The sequence below is a fragment of the Antechinus flavipes genome, chromosome 1, assembly GCF_016432865.1.
Source record: "Antechinus flavipes isolate AdamAnt ecotype Samford, QLD, Australia chromosome 1, AdamAnt_v2, whole genome shotgun sequence".
Classification (NCBI taxonomy): Eukaryota; Metazoa; Chordata; class Mammalia; order Dasyuromorphia; family Dasyuridae; genus Antechinus; species Antechinus flavipes.
Window position 1 is genome coordinate 578,306,514 of NC_067398.1, and position 15,059 is coordinate 578,321,572.

Below are 15,059 nucleotides of genomic sequence, written 5' to 3' on the forward strand. Positions count from 1 at the left end.
TGTAGGTACGATTGCTATTAGGCTGAAAAATTTAAAGGTTAGGAGACTGGCCTGTGACCACACTATAGAACTAATGTCAAAAGTTAATTAAAGCTTAAGTATTCCTGATTAAGATAATCATTTTACCCACAACACATTCTTGGGAGTATATCAGAGCAATATCTGACAAATACATTAAAAGATTTAAACAAAACTACAAAGAATGGGATACATGTGTAACTCTGAGTCTAATATAAATATATAAAGAGCCCAGAGTCAAATATGTTTTATTAACATGATGATTGTATGATAATAGAAATAATTTTTTTCTATTCCTTGAAGATAATTTACTTCAATATTTCTGTATATTATGATAAATTTTCCTAAAATCAAGTAAAGACTTACTAACCTGTTTAACATATTCAATTAGGCTTGGGATACAATTAATTTCAAATCTAAGGTTTTTCAGAGGCTCCAGCCATTTGCCAAGTTCTGAAAGGAAAAAAGAGAACTTTAAACTTTAAATTAAAATGAAAACTTTCAAAATAAAGCCTGTGAAAAGATTCTTGACCAAAGCAAATAGTGATACCACATAAAGATTTTATTTCCACAAATTAAATTCTGTTCAGCCTAAAATTCTGTTTTGCTTTCTTGATGAATGGTTTTGGGAACTTCAAATAACCCTTAAAAAGAAGGTAAGAGGCAGTGGAGTAAAAGAGAAATTGTACTGCATTTGGAGTCAGAACATCATGCATCAAATTCCATCTCTGACACTTAGTAGCTGTAAGGCCCTGGACAAGTCACTTAACAAGCTCTTAGTCTCAATTCCTCAAAGACCACTCAACTAAATGGCCTCAGAGGCCTATTACATGCTTTTAATCTAAGATCCTATGTTAATATATTATTCCTAAAATACATAACAACTTCAGTTATTCGGTTTCTAAAAACAAGATTTCTGTATTTCCTGAAAACTCTTCTTGGAATCCATTTAATTATCAATTATAATTATTAATTATCAATTTTCAACCCCAACTTCAAAACATTAATTCTTCTTCAATTTCAAAAGAAAATTCAATATATTATAAACAAGAAGGGGGACCCCTGATTTCACTGTTATGGGAAACTCTCAAGGGAGAAAATCAGTACCACCTGTGAACACTAAGTCATTAAATGACTTGCCCAGGATCATACAACCAGGGTATGTGAAAACTGGGACTTCATTCCGGTCTCTCTGGTCAGCACTCTCAAAATGTTAGCTCTGTATCTAGTGAGTGTGTGTGTTTGTGTAAGTTTGTGTGTGTATGTGTGTGTGTACAAACATTATGTATTAGATATTTATTCTTTGTATGCATCCAGTATGCACCTATTTACACATGTCTACTGTTAGAACACAAATTGCTCTCTATTCACTATATCACACTTATTCTCAATTACTATTCATTTAAAAAATAATCTAGGAAAGAAATCATATCCCTCAATATATACCATAGGATGTTTAAGTCTTCTTTGCTTTTAATAGACATTACATTAGTCAAAATTAAGTATCCCTTAATTTTTTTTTCCCTATCAAACATTTGCACAAGAAAAACCAAATCTACATGAAGACATATCTCTCTCTACTAGAATGAAGAGATCATTTAAACAAAAAGATAAAAATATCTATTACAATGGATTCAAATTCTACCAGTGGGTATAACACAAATATAGCATGATCATCAAAAACAAATTATAGGGGCACCTAAGTTGTGAAATGGAAGAGAATTGGTCCTGAAGTCAGGAGGACTTAAGTTCAAATCCAGCCTCAGAATTTGACCAGTACTAGCTGTGTGACTCTGGGCAAGTTACTTGACCCAAATTGCCTCACCAAAAATAAAAAATAATGAGAAGTTTCGTGTGCAAGCAATGCTAAATAAATAGACATACTATTAGAATAATGAGAAAGAAAATCAAAGTAAAAGATTCTTACTTTGACAATGATGAATGGACAAAATAGCCAAGTGAATTTTTTTATGGAAAGCTATTTAGTATGTTAGGATATAAATCTGTTACATGAGACCTAAGATTTTACCTGTTAGATAAAAAGAAAAAATAAGCATCTAATTTAAAATCCTAAGCACAAAAATGTAAATAAATTTTCTTCTTATTTTAATATAAAATATTTCTAATTAAATATGAATACACATTAGAATTTTGAAAAAATGTCTTAGATAAGATTTTTCCAAACATATTTTATTCAAAATCAAGGTTTTTTCTTTTTTTTTTTTTTTTTTTTAATAAATGTCCATTTTCAACAAGTCTCCACATAATTCCAACAGGTCATGGCAAACCACAAACAATTTATGAATAACTACAATAGTAGGCTATACCTACAATGAAGTGGATAACTGCAAATTTTAAAGTAAACACTTCTATTCCAGTTTTAAGTAAGTCACTCTTACTAGTCAATCACCAGCTTCCACAATTATTTCTAAGAAAAGGTATATTTCCAATAATTCTTTAAAATTCTTGGCTTCATATAAAAGCTTCTTCAAATGAAATTTTATTTTAAACAGTGAAAAATATATCAGTATCACTCTATTCAAAACCTGATAAGGCATTCAAAACCTGATACTTAAAAAGTTTTCCTAGATGTTCTGCACACATTAATAACTTCATGTACCACACCTTGCAATTTCGTGTTATTTTCATCTGCTTTACAAAGCTTCAAGAGAGGCGCTGCATGTTGCTCTAGCATCTGGACATCACTAGAAGACTGAACCACCAACAAAACAAGTATGCACGCATAATTATAAGCTACCGATTTCTTTGACTTGGAGTCCCTGAAACAAGATAAAATTTTTAAGCTCTTGGAAAAGATACATCCATTTCTTCATTTATTTTAATATGAAAGGTTTTCTAGGTTCTCTGGTACAAAATGATAAATCAAAATATGTTTCAAACAACCTCTTTTCTACTGAGTTTTAAAAAAAATAAGATAGTTACAAATGCCACACAACATAATTTTCAATTACCACAATGCAATTTCTGAAGACAAGATTATACTGTATTCAAACTCAATTCATATGAACAAATGCATACTATAATGCAGCAGTTCTCAAAAGTTTTTGTTCAGGGCAGAATAATACTCTTTACTACAAGAAACAACAGCAATGGAGACTTATCCACGTGTATGCCAACTTAAGTTCACAGCATACACTTAGTGAATCATAAAAATGATGGAAATGACAACACAGCCTTCCACAACTACAAAAGTAAACATTATTATTACAGATACATATTTGCTTCCTTCCTACATTATTTCACACAGAGTAGCCACCAATACTACCCTCCTGAGGAAAGGAAGCAGAAGTTCAAAAGTTTCTCGCAACCCTGTAGGAGTATCTTGAACACCAACATGACAATTTTAATTTCATTTGTAAATCATTACTTTATCAGAAAGAGATGTGTGACTACAAGATACACATAGCATCACAGTGCCAACTCATTTCATTAGGTCAGTCACATACATTTGGCAGCATAATATTTCTGTAATTCTACCTTTTAATCAATTATTATGACAGCTTGAGTCAAACATCCCAAAAAAGAGTTAATTCTTATTTTTGAATCATCTTCCTTTGAAAAATATATTGGATTGATCTAGTTTTTCATTATGTTGGGAAACAAAACTAAAAAAAAAAAAAAAAAAAAAAAAAAAAACAAACCAGTAAATAATTACCCTAAAGCCTCTTTGGAATAGTACTCCATTAAAGTAATAAGACTCTGGAGATTCTTTTCAAGACTGAAGACATGACCAACAGCTGCTCTTCCCACAGGATTAAAAGTAATCTGGTAAAGATTATGAAGGGTTCCCAAGAGATCTGAATGGTCAGTTTCCTCATTGTTTGTGCAACGCTGAAAATGACAAAATAGTTCTGTAATAAACTGCAAAGTCTGAGTTGAATACTGTAGCCACAAAGCAAATGTATCATCAATAACACCATCAGCCTGGAGACCATCTTCTTCTTCTTGATCAAGAAGGTGACAAAGAGCTCTAATCAGCAAGTTGGTCGCCTCATGTTCCGAGAGGAAAAAAAGAAGACCCTTTTGTGACTGTGTAAGAAACTTCAAAACATCTCTCATAGCCTGCAGCACAGCAGGGTGAGCACTTATTGCTGGAACTGACAGCAGTAAGGTGACCAATTCTAGGAAGTGGTGGCTGTGGAGATATCTGTAAGGAAGACAAAATGTATATAAGTCCCCACTGGATAGCTACATCCCTCTTTTCTCTCACCTCTACCTTTTAGAATCTCTAGTATCCTTCAAAGTTCAATACAAACCCCATCTTTTACATAAAGCCTTTTCCAACTCCCCTATTACCACTGCCCTTTACATTATTTTACATTTACTTTTCTTAAACTTTAAAAGCATGCATTGTCTTGTCCAGAATGTAAACTCCTTGAATCTTTTTTGTATCCCAATACTAAGTACTGGGTCTGAGGAGATACCTGATAAATGCCTACTGAACAATTTCCTTGAATGAAGAACTTTAACAGAAAACACAGTATAAGCATTATTTTCTAAATTATGTCATAAACAATAATATTTGGGAAGATAGGTGGCACTGAGAATAGTGCATCACTGCTAGAGTCAGGAGGACTGAGTTCAAATCCAGCCTTAAGACATTTGACTCTTACTAGCTATGTGACCCTGGACAAGTCATTTGTCCCAACTGCATTTTATCAAAAATTTAAAAACAAAAAAGAAACAGTAATACTATCATCATATTTAATTAATTTCACTGCATTTCAAACATTTCAAAAATATTCCTCCCTTTCCCAAAAATTCTATTTATTATAACATAAACATATTATTTTTCCACTGATTATTTTCTAAGGACTGGAAATGGATTGGAAAGAAAAATAATTCCATGAGAAGTTCTACTCTAGGTCTCAAATGCTCAAATGCTTGCTTAATTAACATCCATGAAATTGTTTTGAGGATACTTAATTTTGCTACAGGTATATTAGTATCATACCTTATAGATAAGAAAACTCAGACTCTAAAACACTGAAAAATTTCACTCCCGATTCCACTAGTAACTAGTAAATGTATTAAGTAGGATTGGAACCCAGATTGTTTTAAAAATATATGGAAGAAGACAAGCTTGGTAGCAAAAGTCTGCAATCCCTGTTAGTACAGGAGGCTAAGGCTAGTGGATCAAACATATACATGTTTGTCAGAATACATGGGTATTCTGAGCTGCCATATCACTAAAAACAATCATCAGTTGCCTCCTATATGGTAAGTCCTTGAAAGTGGGGAACTACCAGGCTGCTTAAGGAAGAGCAAACTGGCCTCTGTCAAGAACAACATATCAAATTAAAGCTTCAAATACTAACAACAGCAGCTCAGGTCCATAAAGAGGTTCCTGCACTTCAAGTACTTCAAGTGAAATGTGGAAACCCAATCTCAAACAAGAACAACAGCAAAATCCAACCAAAAACAACAAAAAAATCTAGACTGAAGCAAAAATTCAGAATGTAACCTGAAAACAGACAAGCTGGGTTTTATAGATGTTACTATGTCGAATTAAACATGTATTTTAAAGGAAATTTACATAACAGAGACTGAAAGTCTCACAGAGGATTTCTTTTCTTCCTTGTATATTAGAAACTTTCATGTTTCCTAATTCATAATAAAAATAAGTTGAATAAATACATATAATGTGTTGCAAGTATTTGTATCCCCCAACAGATTGCAATTTCCAAGATAGCCATAGAATTCTTATCTAAAGGTTTTCTCTCCCCAGCATCTAACACAATACTCTGAACAAGGATTGCCAAGCAAATCTAATATTATTTCACATCTATGAAACCTAAAAAATTTCTTTTAACTCATTCACTTAAACTCAAGAAATTTTCCCATAGAATCCCCTACTTATGCCATCTATTAGCTGCCAAACAGACAACTACACTTAAGACAAATATAACCTAAAATAAGTCAAGTATAAAATTGTCATTAATTGCTTACACATGGATTTTCTGCTGCCATTTTATTTCTCTCTCCTTAAACAAAAATTATCTCTTTGTTGATTTTCTTTTTACTTCTGTATCTGAAACCCCAATTCTCCCATGAAACTAAGCCAGAAATCTAAGAAATCATATTTAGATGTGGGAGGATGAAGAAGAGCAGAAAATCGGTTATAAAATCCTACCAATTTCCCCTCAAAATGAGTGGTAGTATAAAGAGGAACTGACTTGGAGTCAAAAAACCTGGGTTTAAGTCTTGGTCCTGCACTTTAGCTTTGATTGTTGTTGTTGGTGGTGGTGGTTGTTCAATGATTTTCAGTCGTGTCTGACCCTTCATGACCCCATATGGGTTTTCTTGTCAAAGATTCTGGAGTAGTTTGCCTTTTCCTTCTCCAGTGCATCAATTCTGTCCAGACAATCAAAGGTTAAATGACTTACCCAAGGTCACACAGCAAGAAAGTGTCTGTGGCTGAATTTGAACTAACCTTCCAGGCCCTATACTCTATCTACTGAGCTATTAGCTGCCTCCTACTTAGCATTATGATTCTTAAATCTTCCCAGCTTTTGTTTCCTTATCTATAAAAATGATGTACTTAGGATACAATTACTTCTCTCAATTAGGACAAATTACTTACATTAATCCTATATCCCCTTAAAAACTCAATTATTTAAATACAATTAAACCATATGGCACTTATGATATTACTCTTCTGAACTAATAAATAGGAATAACTCACATTCATCCTTATTAAATTTCTTCTGCTTTAAGTAATCAAAGATATAAACAAAACAATTCTCTAGAGAAGAATTGCAAGTTATCAACAATCATAGGAAAGTAACAGAAAAGAGATGGATACAAGAAAAAGTTTAATTAATGTGAAAACAAGAAATGTCAACAAAAATATTTAAAATATTTTTAAAAATTAACTCCCCAAAATAATTCTTGTTAAATTTGGCTTATGATACCAATCTGTCCATTTATTTTGGATCCTGATTATGGTATTATCATCATTATCTACCCATTCCAAATTTGACCAAACACAAATTTGATAAATATTTCAGAAACATTTTTATCCAAGGAAGTCACTGATAAAAGAATAAAAATATCATCAAAGATTGTTATCCAGGGTAACAATAATGCATTAATTAAATCTTTTTTGGATAGGATCGTTTGGCCTCTTAGTTACCTAAGTTACTATTAGTCAAAATATATTACTGAACTGAGTACAATCAGCATTATTAAACGTATCTTGATAGCTCAGTAGCATTATAGACATCAATTATTATATTGTTCTGTAGATAATGTCCATTTGTGAATCAACTTGTACCCATCTCTGTTATTTTTAATGGAATAAGAAATATTAAGTCACAACATTTCAAGAATTTGTGACATGGTGTAAGTTTCCAAACTTTCTTGGTTTGTAGTATTCTTAGTAATTTTTTCCTGTGCTGATCCTGAGCCAAATGAACCTAACAGTTCCATTTATTAAGTAATTAGGCTGAAACTTTAAATATCCCACATTGCTTCTGTGAGTTCAGACCTTGGGAAACATGGTGCTAAGATATTTTGGGAGAATATAACTCTACAAACTCTTAATGATTAGATGGACTACCAAAAAAAAAGCAATTTTTTTTTAAACCTTCCTTAATAGCTGACTTTTATTAAAAAAAAAAAAAAAACACCTTGCTATCTATGACAGTAGGATAAAAGACCTACACTTAATTGTTTGCATTTGTGTTCAATGTGATTTCCAATAAAATATTTAATTGAAAAACAAAAATAAAGAAATCTTACCTGAATAGGACAGGATAAGGATCATCTCTCTCTGGAGGTCCAGTAATCCTTGCTATTGTCGGGAATGACTTCACAGGAGGCTGAACCATTGTGTGAGGTGCAGTCTCCATTAAGTGGAAGATTTCATCTAAGAGATTAATAAGCTTTTCTATTTCCCCTTCAGTTATAAGAGAGGATTCCAAAAGATGAACTATATCCAAAGAAGCTTCCACTTCATTTTCATATTCAGGATTTGTTCTCTCAAGTCCAGGGTCTGTGTCCTGCTCAGATTCGCTGTGGTTAGGAATAGAAGACCTCTCTGCCAACTGATCACCAAGTCTTTTAATTTCAGACAGAATCTCATAGAAGTGACATTTCTGGAGAATTGCAGAACCAGCAGTAACTACTCTCACGGTCTGATCCAAGAGAATGAGCTCCAAAAGTTTCTGATAACCACTTTTTTCATGTAAGTCCTGCCTGCCTCTTAAAAAATCCTCCATGCCTTCAGTCATACTAATAATACTGTCCAAAGCTTTAAAAGCATTTAGCTTAAGAGAAGATGATACATGGTCAGCAAATAGCAGTTCAAATAATCCACTGATAACTCCTGCTTGTAAAAGTCCCATCACTCCTTGAGGCCCACATTCTGCTAGTGAGGATACTAATTTAGTACCAGCTTTGAGCTGCCGGACATTTAAGGCAATGGGCTGACGGAGAGCTACTTGTAAATTCAAGGCTTGCATGGTCCAATCTACCAGCTGGCCAATGTAGTCTTGTTGTGCATTTTTGAACTGCAAATAACTTAATCCTTTTACTATTAAACCTGGAACTTCTTCCAAAGCTGTGACCCACTTTGGACCTCTATCTTCCTGGTATAATTCTAAAAGTTCCACTAACTTTACTGATGCTTCTACTGCCCCTGAATTTTCTTTATCAGGACCTTGGTCTTTCATCCTGCTGACTTCAATTTCAAAAGTTGTCTTGTAAGGGCAGCTAAAGTATGCAAGTGGTACAAGTTCTCTGTCATATGGATCATATGTCATTGGAGGCACTGAAGCTAAATCCTCAGCAGTATATTCAACATCAAAGTTCGGATATTTAAAAGTCTCACGTTCTAAATCAGCAATTCCATCTTCATCACTAGAAATTTGTTCATAGCCATCATCTCCTGAAAGTAAGTTAAAATAATATGTAAGCATGACAAAATTATTCCACAAAATAATAATGCCTTGATATTTCCCTCATGACAGCATGGAGCTTCTTGAAGACTGCTCTGAAGAAGAGCACAAGCTCTGGTAGAGTCTACCAAGATGAAAACACTTTGAAGAATATGGACTTCCTATTATTTATAGCTGTTATCTAAAGTATGGCTTAGTTAAGTCTGAAACTGGCTCATCACAAGGTTTTATATCATGTAATGAATTTTTGGAACCATTAGCAATTCACAAAGAATAGCAGAATTGCAAGACATGTCCATACAAATAAGTACCCAAATCAAAGAAATAAACTAAAAGTATCTCAAAATTTCAACTTCATGTCTATATCCTTTTAACTCACTGAATAGTAAAAACCATTGTTCTGAATAACTGTTAAGAAAGAAAACAGACACCAAAAATTTTTCTTTCCCAGATTTCTTTGCAACTGATAAAAAGTTTGAGTTAGAAAAAGAAACACAAGACAGTGAAAAAAGCAAAAAATAAGAATTTTTAGACTCTTCACCTTCAAGAAAAGGACCCTAAGTATTATTACTAAAAAACATTAATCTTTATAGGTGAACTATTAATTAAGCACTGTAAATAATACCATGTCACCTTTACGTTAAAACTAGGTTAGATTCCATAAAAAAATTTCTTCCTCAACAAAATTTGAAATTTACATTTTCTAATTTGATGGGAACTCCTCACACCCAAAACTCCATCTTCAATTCTAAGCATTTTCAGTGAGTATCCTTCAAGCTGGAACTCTTTTCCCTCCTTATCTTCCCTGAAATCTAAGCTAATTCCCACTTTCTGCAAAAAGATTTTCCTAGTCCTTTCTTAGTGCCTTCCCTCTGAGACTACCCCAAATTTACCTGTATGTATCTTGTTTGTACACAGTTGTTTGCATGTTGTCTCCCTCTTTAGATTGTGAGCTCCTTGAGAGCAGGAACTATTTTTTTTTTGGTCTTTCTTTGTATCTCCAACACTTAGCACAGATCCTGGCACATAGTAGGCACTTAATAAATGCTAGTTGATAGACTGACTGAATACAAACATAATTATACATAGTCATCTTAAAACACTGGAGCATTCCAAACACTTATAAACTGATGAACAAAACTTTTTTAGCTAAAAAGAAAATGATGTTGTTCTAAAACTTTGAAAATTAGTAATAAAATGTCAAGTATTCAAAATTAATCAAGGAATCTTTTTAAAGAAGTAATTATTTTTAAAAGATCTTAAAAGACTAGTATGATATATGTAGTTCAGCAGTCTCTTCCTTATTTTCTACACCATGTCCCATATGGGTTGTTCCACTGCAACTTTTGATGCTTTGACCAATGTCAAAATTGTATAACCTTTTCCGTAGACTTCTTCTGAAATACTCAGTTCTACAGCTTTCTCTTCCACTCTAATGTTATTTTTACATATTTCATTTAAACATCTATAGGCCTGAAGAGCTATTTCTTTTAGAATTTAGGATTTTTTGAATGGTCAATTTTTAGAATATTTCTCTCACATACCTTTAGCATTTTCTAAGGCTCAAAACTATTTGGCCAGGCCAGGCACTACTAAGACAGAAGTGACATTTTTACTTGGTAGAGATTAGACAAACTATCCTGCAGTAAGAATCAAATCAACCAGTTTTTCCATTGTTTTTTACATAAAAAGTTTCTACTTGTTTTTGTCCTCCTAACAAACTCAATGTTAACTGTTACACTAAGGAATGAATAGGAAGACAAATGAGAAGCAACATGGTACACTAGATAGTGAGTCTGCCTCAAAGCCAGGAAGACCTGGTTTCAAGTCGTTCCTCAGACATATACTAGCTGTGCAACCCTGAGCAAGTCACCTGACTTCCTAGTGCCTTAGCAGCTCTCTAAGACTATAAATTGAAGAGAAGGCACCAACTTGCCCTGGTTGAGGAAGTTTCAGAGTTCTCTATGTCAATGAAATCAAAGGTCCAGAATATATCCCTACCTGGAAAACAAGCAAGAGTTAAGTAAAGCATCTAAATTCAAAACTTTTCATGTGATGTTTCCCCCTTTTTGATCCTTCCATTCACAGGTAGCACAGCAGAACAGATAGAAGGTTAGCATCAGTCATAAAGCTTTAAGTTGAAATTCTGGCTCTGACATGCACTAGGTATGTAACCATCAGTAAGTAGTTTTACCTCTAAAGGCCTTGAGGAATTGACTTGCACTATAAGATACAAAATAGTTGGAGATTCACAAAAGTAAAAGAATTTTATAAGCGATTCCTACACAAATGAAATCTCAACCTTGAACTATATATATGTAGATAGATATGTGAATATATATATACCTATGTACAAACACATATATGGCCAGGTATGTGCCTGTCAAACACAAACACACACACACACACACACATACACACAAGAATTTGAGAACAAAATGCACAATCCAAAAACAAACTAAAGCTTAGGATTCCTGAATACCTTGAAAATTTCCTTTAACCGTAAGAATAATTCTATCAAACTTAAGTAGCTGATAAACTCTTGCCAACAAAAGAAATTAATGGCTGCCTCTAAGCCAACTTATAGGCAAACTGTAATGCTTGGCCACCACACCAAGAATCCTGCTCCTTGTTCTATTCTCACCTTCTACACCACCAAACTCCCATTCCTTTTTCTTTTCCATTTTCCAGTTCAGGAACCTCAATCAAAAAAAATCCATCATTGCTCCTAGTATGGATGTGTCAGTTAATTTAATTGTGGCTCTAATTCACCATCCCTATAACATTCCAAATCAAATATCCTTCATTGGCCACTATTCTTGTACTTATGTTAGCTTCCTTTAGTAGGATGAAAGCTGCTTGAAGGCAGATACTGTCTTGACTTTTGTGTTTATATCTTCAGCACCTAGCACAGTATATGGCAAACAAAAAAGTGCTTAATCCTTTTTAATTCCTTCACTCAAAATGCAAGTTCATCAAACACTGTAAGAAAAGACTATATGTCATACTTTATCATTAAAATAAAAAATGATTTTTTTTTACAGAATTTCTAAATATGTAAATTAGAATTGTTAATTTTCTTTAGGAGTTTTACTATTTTGCTATAACACCTACCTTCACCTTCTTCTTCTTCTTCTTCTTCTCCTTCCCCTTCTTCTTCTTCATCTTCTTCTTCTTCACCTTCTTCTTCTTCACCTTCTTCCTCCTCTTCTTCTTCATCTTCTTCTTCTTCTGGGATACTCTCTACTGTATGACCATCTTCCTCATCTTCATCCTCCTCTTCTTCAACATCTACATCTTCTTCATCTTCACCTTCCTCATGATGATCCTCTTCTACTTCACCTTCATCTGAATACTGCCCTTCTTGATGAACAGAAGTCCGATCAGGTGAAATGGGCTCAAAGTAATCTTCTCGTTGAGGAACATCATCTTCTTTTTCACCAACCACTGAAAATTAGATTTTTTAAGAGAACAATTTTAATGTTTTAAATAGAATGAAAGAAAAACTTCTTATCTTTAGCAAGTATTTCCTAATACTCAATTCTCACTAATAATTAGAGAATAGCCAATAGTTATCATAGATTGTTAAAAATACACCTTACCCAGTAAGTATAACCAAAATATACAATACTATAAGATACTGCAAATATTATACTACATTCTAATAATACTTTACTGTCTTTTTTATCCACTAAAATATTTTTATCTTCAAGTACTAAGTAATACTGAAGCTTTTGTTCACTTTTGTTCACAATGCTGCTAATCAGAAAAATGAAAAATGAAATAATTCTGATTTTACTGTACCTGGTACTGGCAGAGGTTCATCATCATCATCATCATCAGGTGGAGGGGGTCCTGGAGGAGTCCTTGGTCCTCGGGGCTGTGGTCTTGGAGGACTTCCATTAAACTGCTCTTCTTTCTCACCATCTGCTAAATTTTTATAAGAAAAAAAAGGTATTATCATGTAAAATAGTAAAATGGTAATAAATAAATGTAGGACTTTATATGGTTTGCAAAACATATTATATACATTATCTCATTTGAATGCAATACATTTTTTAAAAAAGGCTCAAGAACTAGTAATCTACTAAACTGATCAAGATGATAAAATTTTCTTTCATGGCCCTTGATATTTTGTTAATTAATCTTTATTTCCAGAAATCACATTTCAGAAAGGAACATATAGATGCTAATAAAAAACAATGTTAATCTTCTACTTTACCCCTCAAATACATAATACTACAAACTTCAACATCACACAAGGAACAAAACATTGATTTATGAAAAACATGTGATCCTGAAAAGTTTACCATAAAGCAAATTTTGGTAAAACAAATCATTTTCATATTGACTTCCATATAATTTTGTTATATGTCTTTAAATAGCCTACTGTACACACCTTATACTAATGACAGTATCAAGTGATGAAGAGGAATAAGATTCTCTGGACATCAGCTCCATAATCTATAAAAGGCAAGAAGCTAACAATCAGAAGTTCCCAATTTCCCTGCCTTCCATTTAATGACATTAAGACCATATGAGAATTAGAAGTGGTCCCATCAACAGGATGTTTCAGCAATATGTAAATTGCTAAAAAAAAAATTGATTTTGTGTATTATTTTGAAAATTTCAGTTAAAGTGGGTCTTCTAAAAACTAATATTAAAACCATTCCATATTCTATATCATTATGAAATCATTTACATGTTACAATAGATTTTTTAATACTCTTATTATTTTATTTATTTATTTGTGAATATGCTATAAAACTTAGAGCATAAGTTTTATAGTAAATTCATTAAATGTTCTTTTAAAAATTAGTTCTAAAAGATTTTTTTAGAAGCATGCTCTTTTGAAGAATACAAGAAAAATCAAAAGGCCTATATCTAATAACATGACTATACAAAAAAGAAAGTTGAGGTGAGACATTAGCTGAAGTAAGATGCAAGGTCCAAATATAAACAAATTTGTCTTATTTTGATTGGAAAAACAAAATTATTCATGTAGATTTCACTGCTTCCTGGAAATTCTGAAATGCTTACCATGTTTTGGGGTTCTTTTTACACTTGGCTGCTGCTGTGGAGGTGGTGGAGGTGGAGGTGGTGGTGGTGGAGAGTCTCTATCATGACTTATCACTCTATCAACGGATCCATATATTGCTAGTGTCAGACAGTTGTACCAACCTCTTAGAACCAAGCCATCAGTATTTACCTGATTTGTTTAAAAGGAACAAAGCGTCAAAGGCTTAAGTAAAATTTCAATATGAAATAATTTGTTGAAATAATACTCTATGTTCTAACTAAAATCATTATTCAAAATAATACTCTATGTTCTAACTAAAATCATTATTCAAAATATTCACGGATCAAAATTAAACAGAATTGGAATAGTAAAGACTCAATATTTCTCCATGTAGTAAATTTCACAATCATGGACCTCAGCAGTACGTATATTTTCAATATCTTTAAGTCCTCCAGAATTCTATACACTATTTCATCTTGACTCTCTAAAAAATTCTTCCCAGATCCATAGGTAGCCCAGAGAATAGAGATGAGGTGAAGCATGGAAATTATAAAAACCTATGTAACTGTAACAAATACAGATTCCAATGAAGCTCATAAAAGTTATCAATTGCTCTCATTCCCTTATAGAATGTATTACAAAGGTGAAAAGAGCAAGTCAGACTTTATTCATGAGTACTTTCTACAAAAAGAATGAGTAGATGGAAAGACTGACAAAGCAATGATTCCTTATACTCGAAATTTATCCCAAAACATAAGCTATTTACCTAAGCCACCTCAATAATAAAAAATCCACAGTAGTCATATTCTCTCTCTCCACTTTCACATAATACAACACCTTGATTCTTAAGAAGAAAATCTTCAAAAATCTTTATGGGTTAGGAAAAAAAAATCCAGCTGTCAAGACTTCTAAAAAAAAGCTTGGCTTGTCCTTAATTTCTAAGAAATTTAAATGGAAACTTTCATCTCAGTAGATCAAAACCATTATATCATTCTATTAACTCATTCTTTGAGAAATAACATTAGCTATATATATATATACACACACACATACATAAATATGTATGTGTGTATATAAATACAACACTACTTTCTCAAAGC

At 32.7% G+C, this 15,059-nt stretch overlaps 1 protein-coding gene across 3 annotated transcripts in view; it reads right to left on the minus strand.

Annotated features, from left to right (window-relative positions):
- Positions 1–15,059, minus strand: part of VIRMA (vir like m6A methyltransferase associated) — an 83,607-nt gene that overhangs the window by 23,033 nt on the left and 45,515 nt on the right. For 2 of the 3 annotated variants that reach the window (XM_051970846.1, XM_051970847.1), the window contains exons 5-11: positions 13,980–14,148; positions 12,744–12,869; positions 12,054–12,386; positions 7,783–8,929; positions 3,695–4,186; positions 2,644–2,798; positions 389–471 (exon numbers count right to left, since the gene is read on the minus strand). In XM_051970846.1, coding sequence (XP_051826806.1) covers positions 389–471; positions 2,644–2,798; positions 3,695–4,186; positions 7,783–8,929; positions 12,054–12,386; positions 12,744–12,869; positions 13,980–14,148 — 2,505 coding nt within the window. The remainder of the gene's footprint in view (positions 1–388; positions 472–2,643; positions 2,799–3,694; positions 4,187–7,782; positions 8,930–12,053; positions 12,387–12,743; positions 12,870–13,979; positions 14,149–15,059) is intronic. The other variant, XM_051970848.1, reaches the window with a different exon arrangement.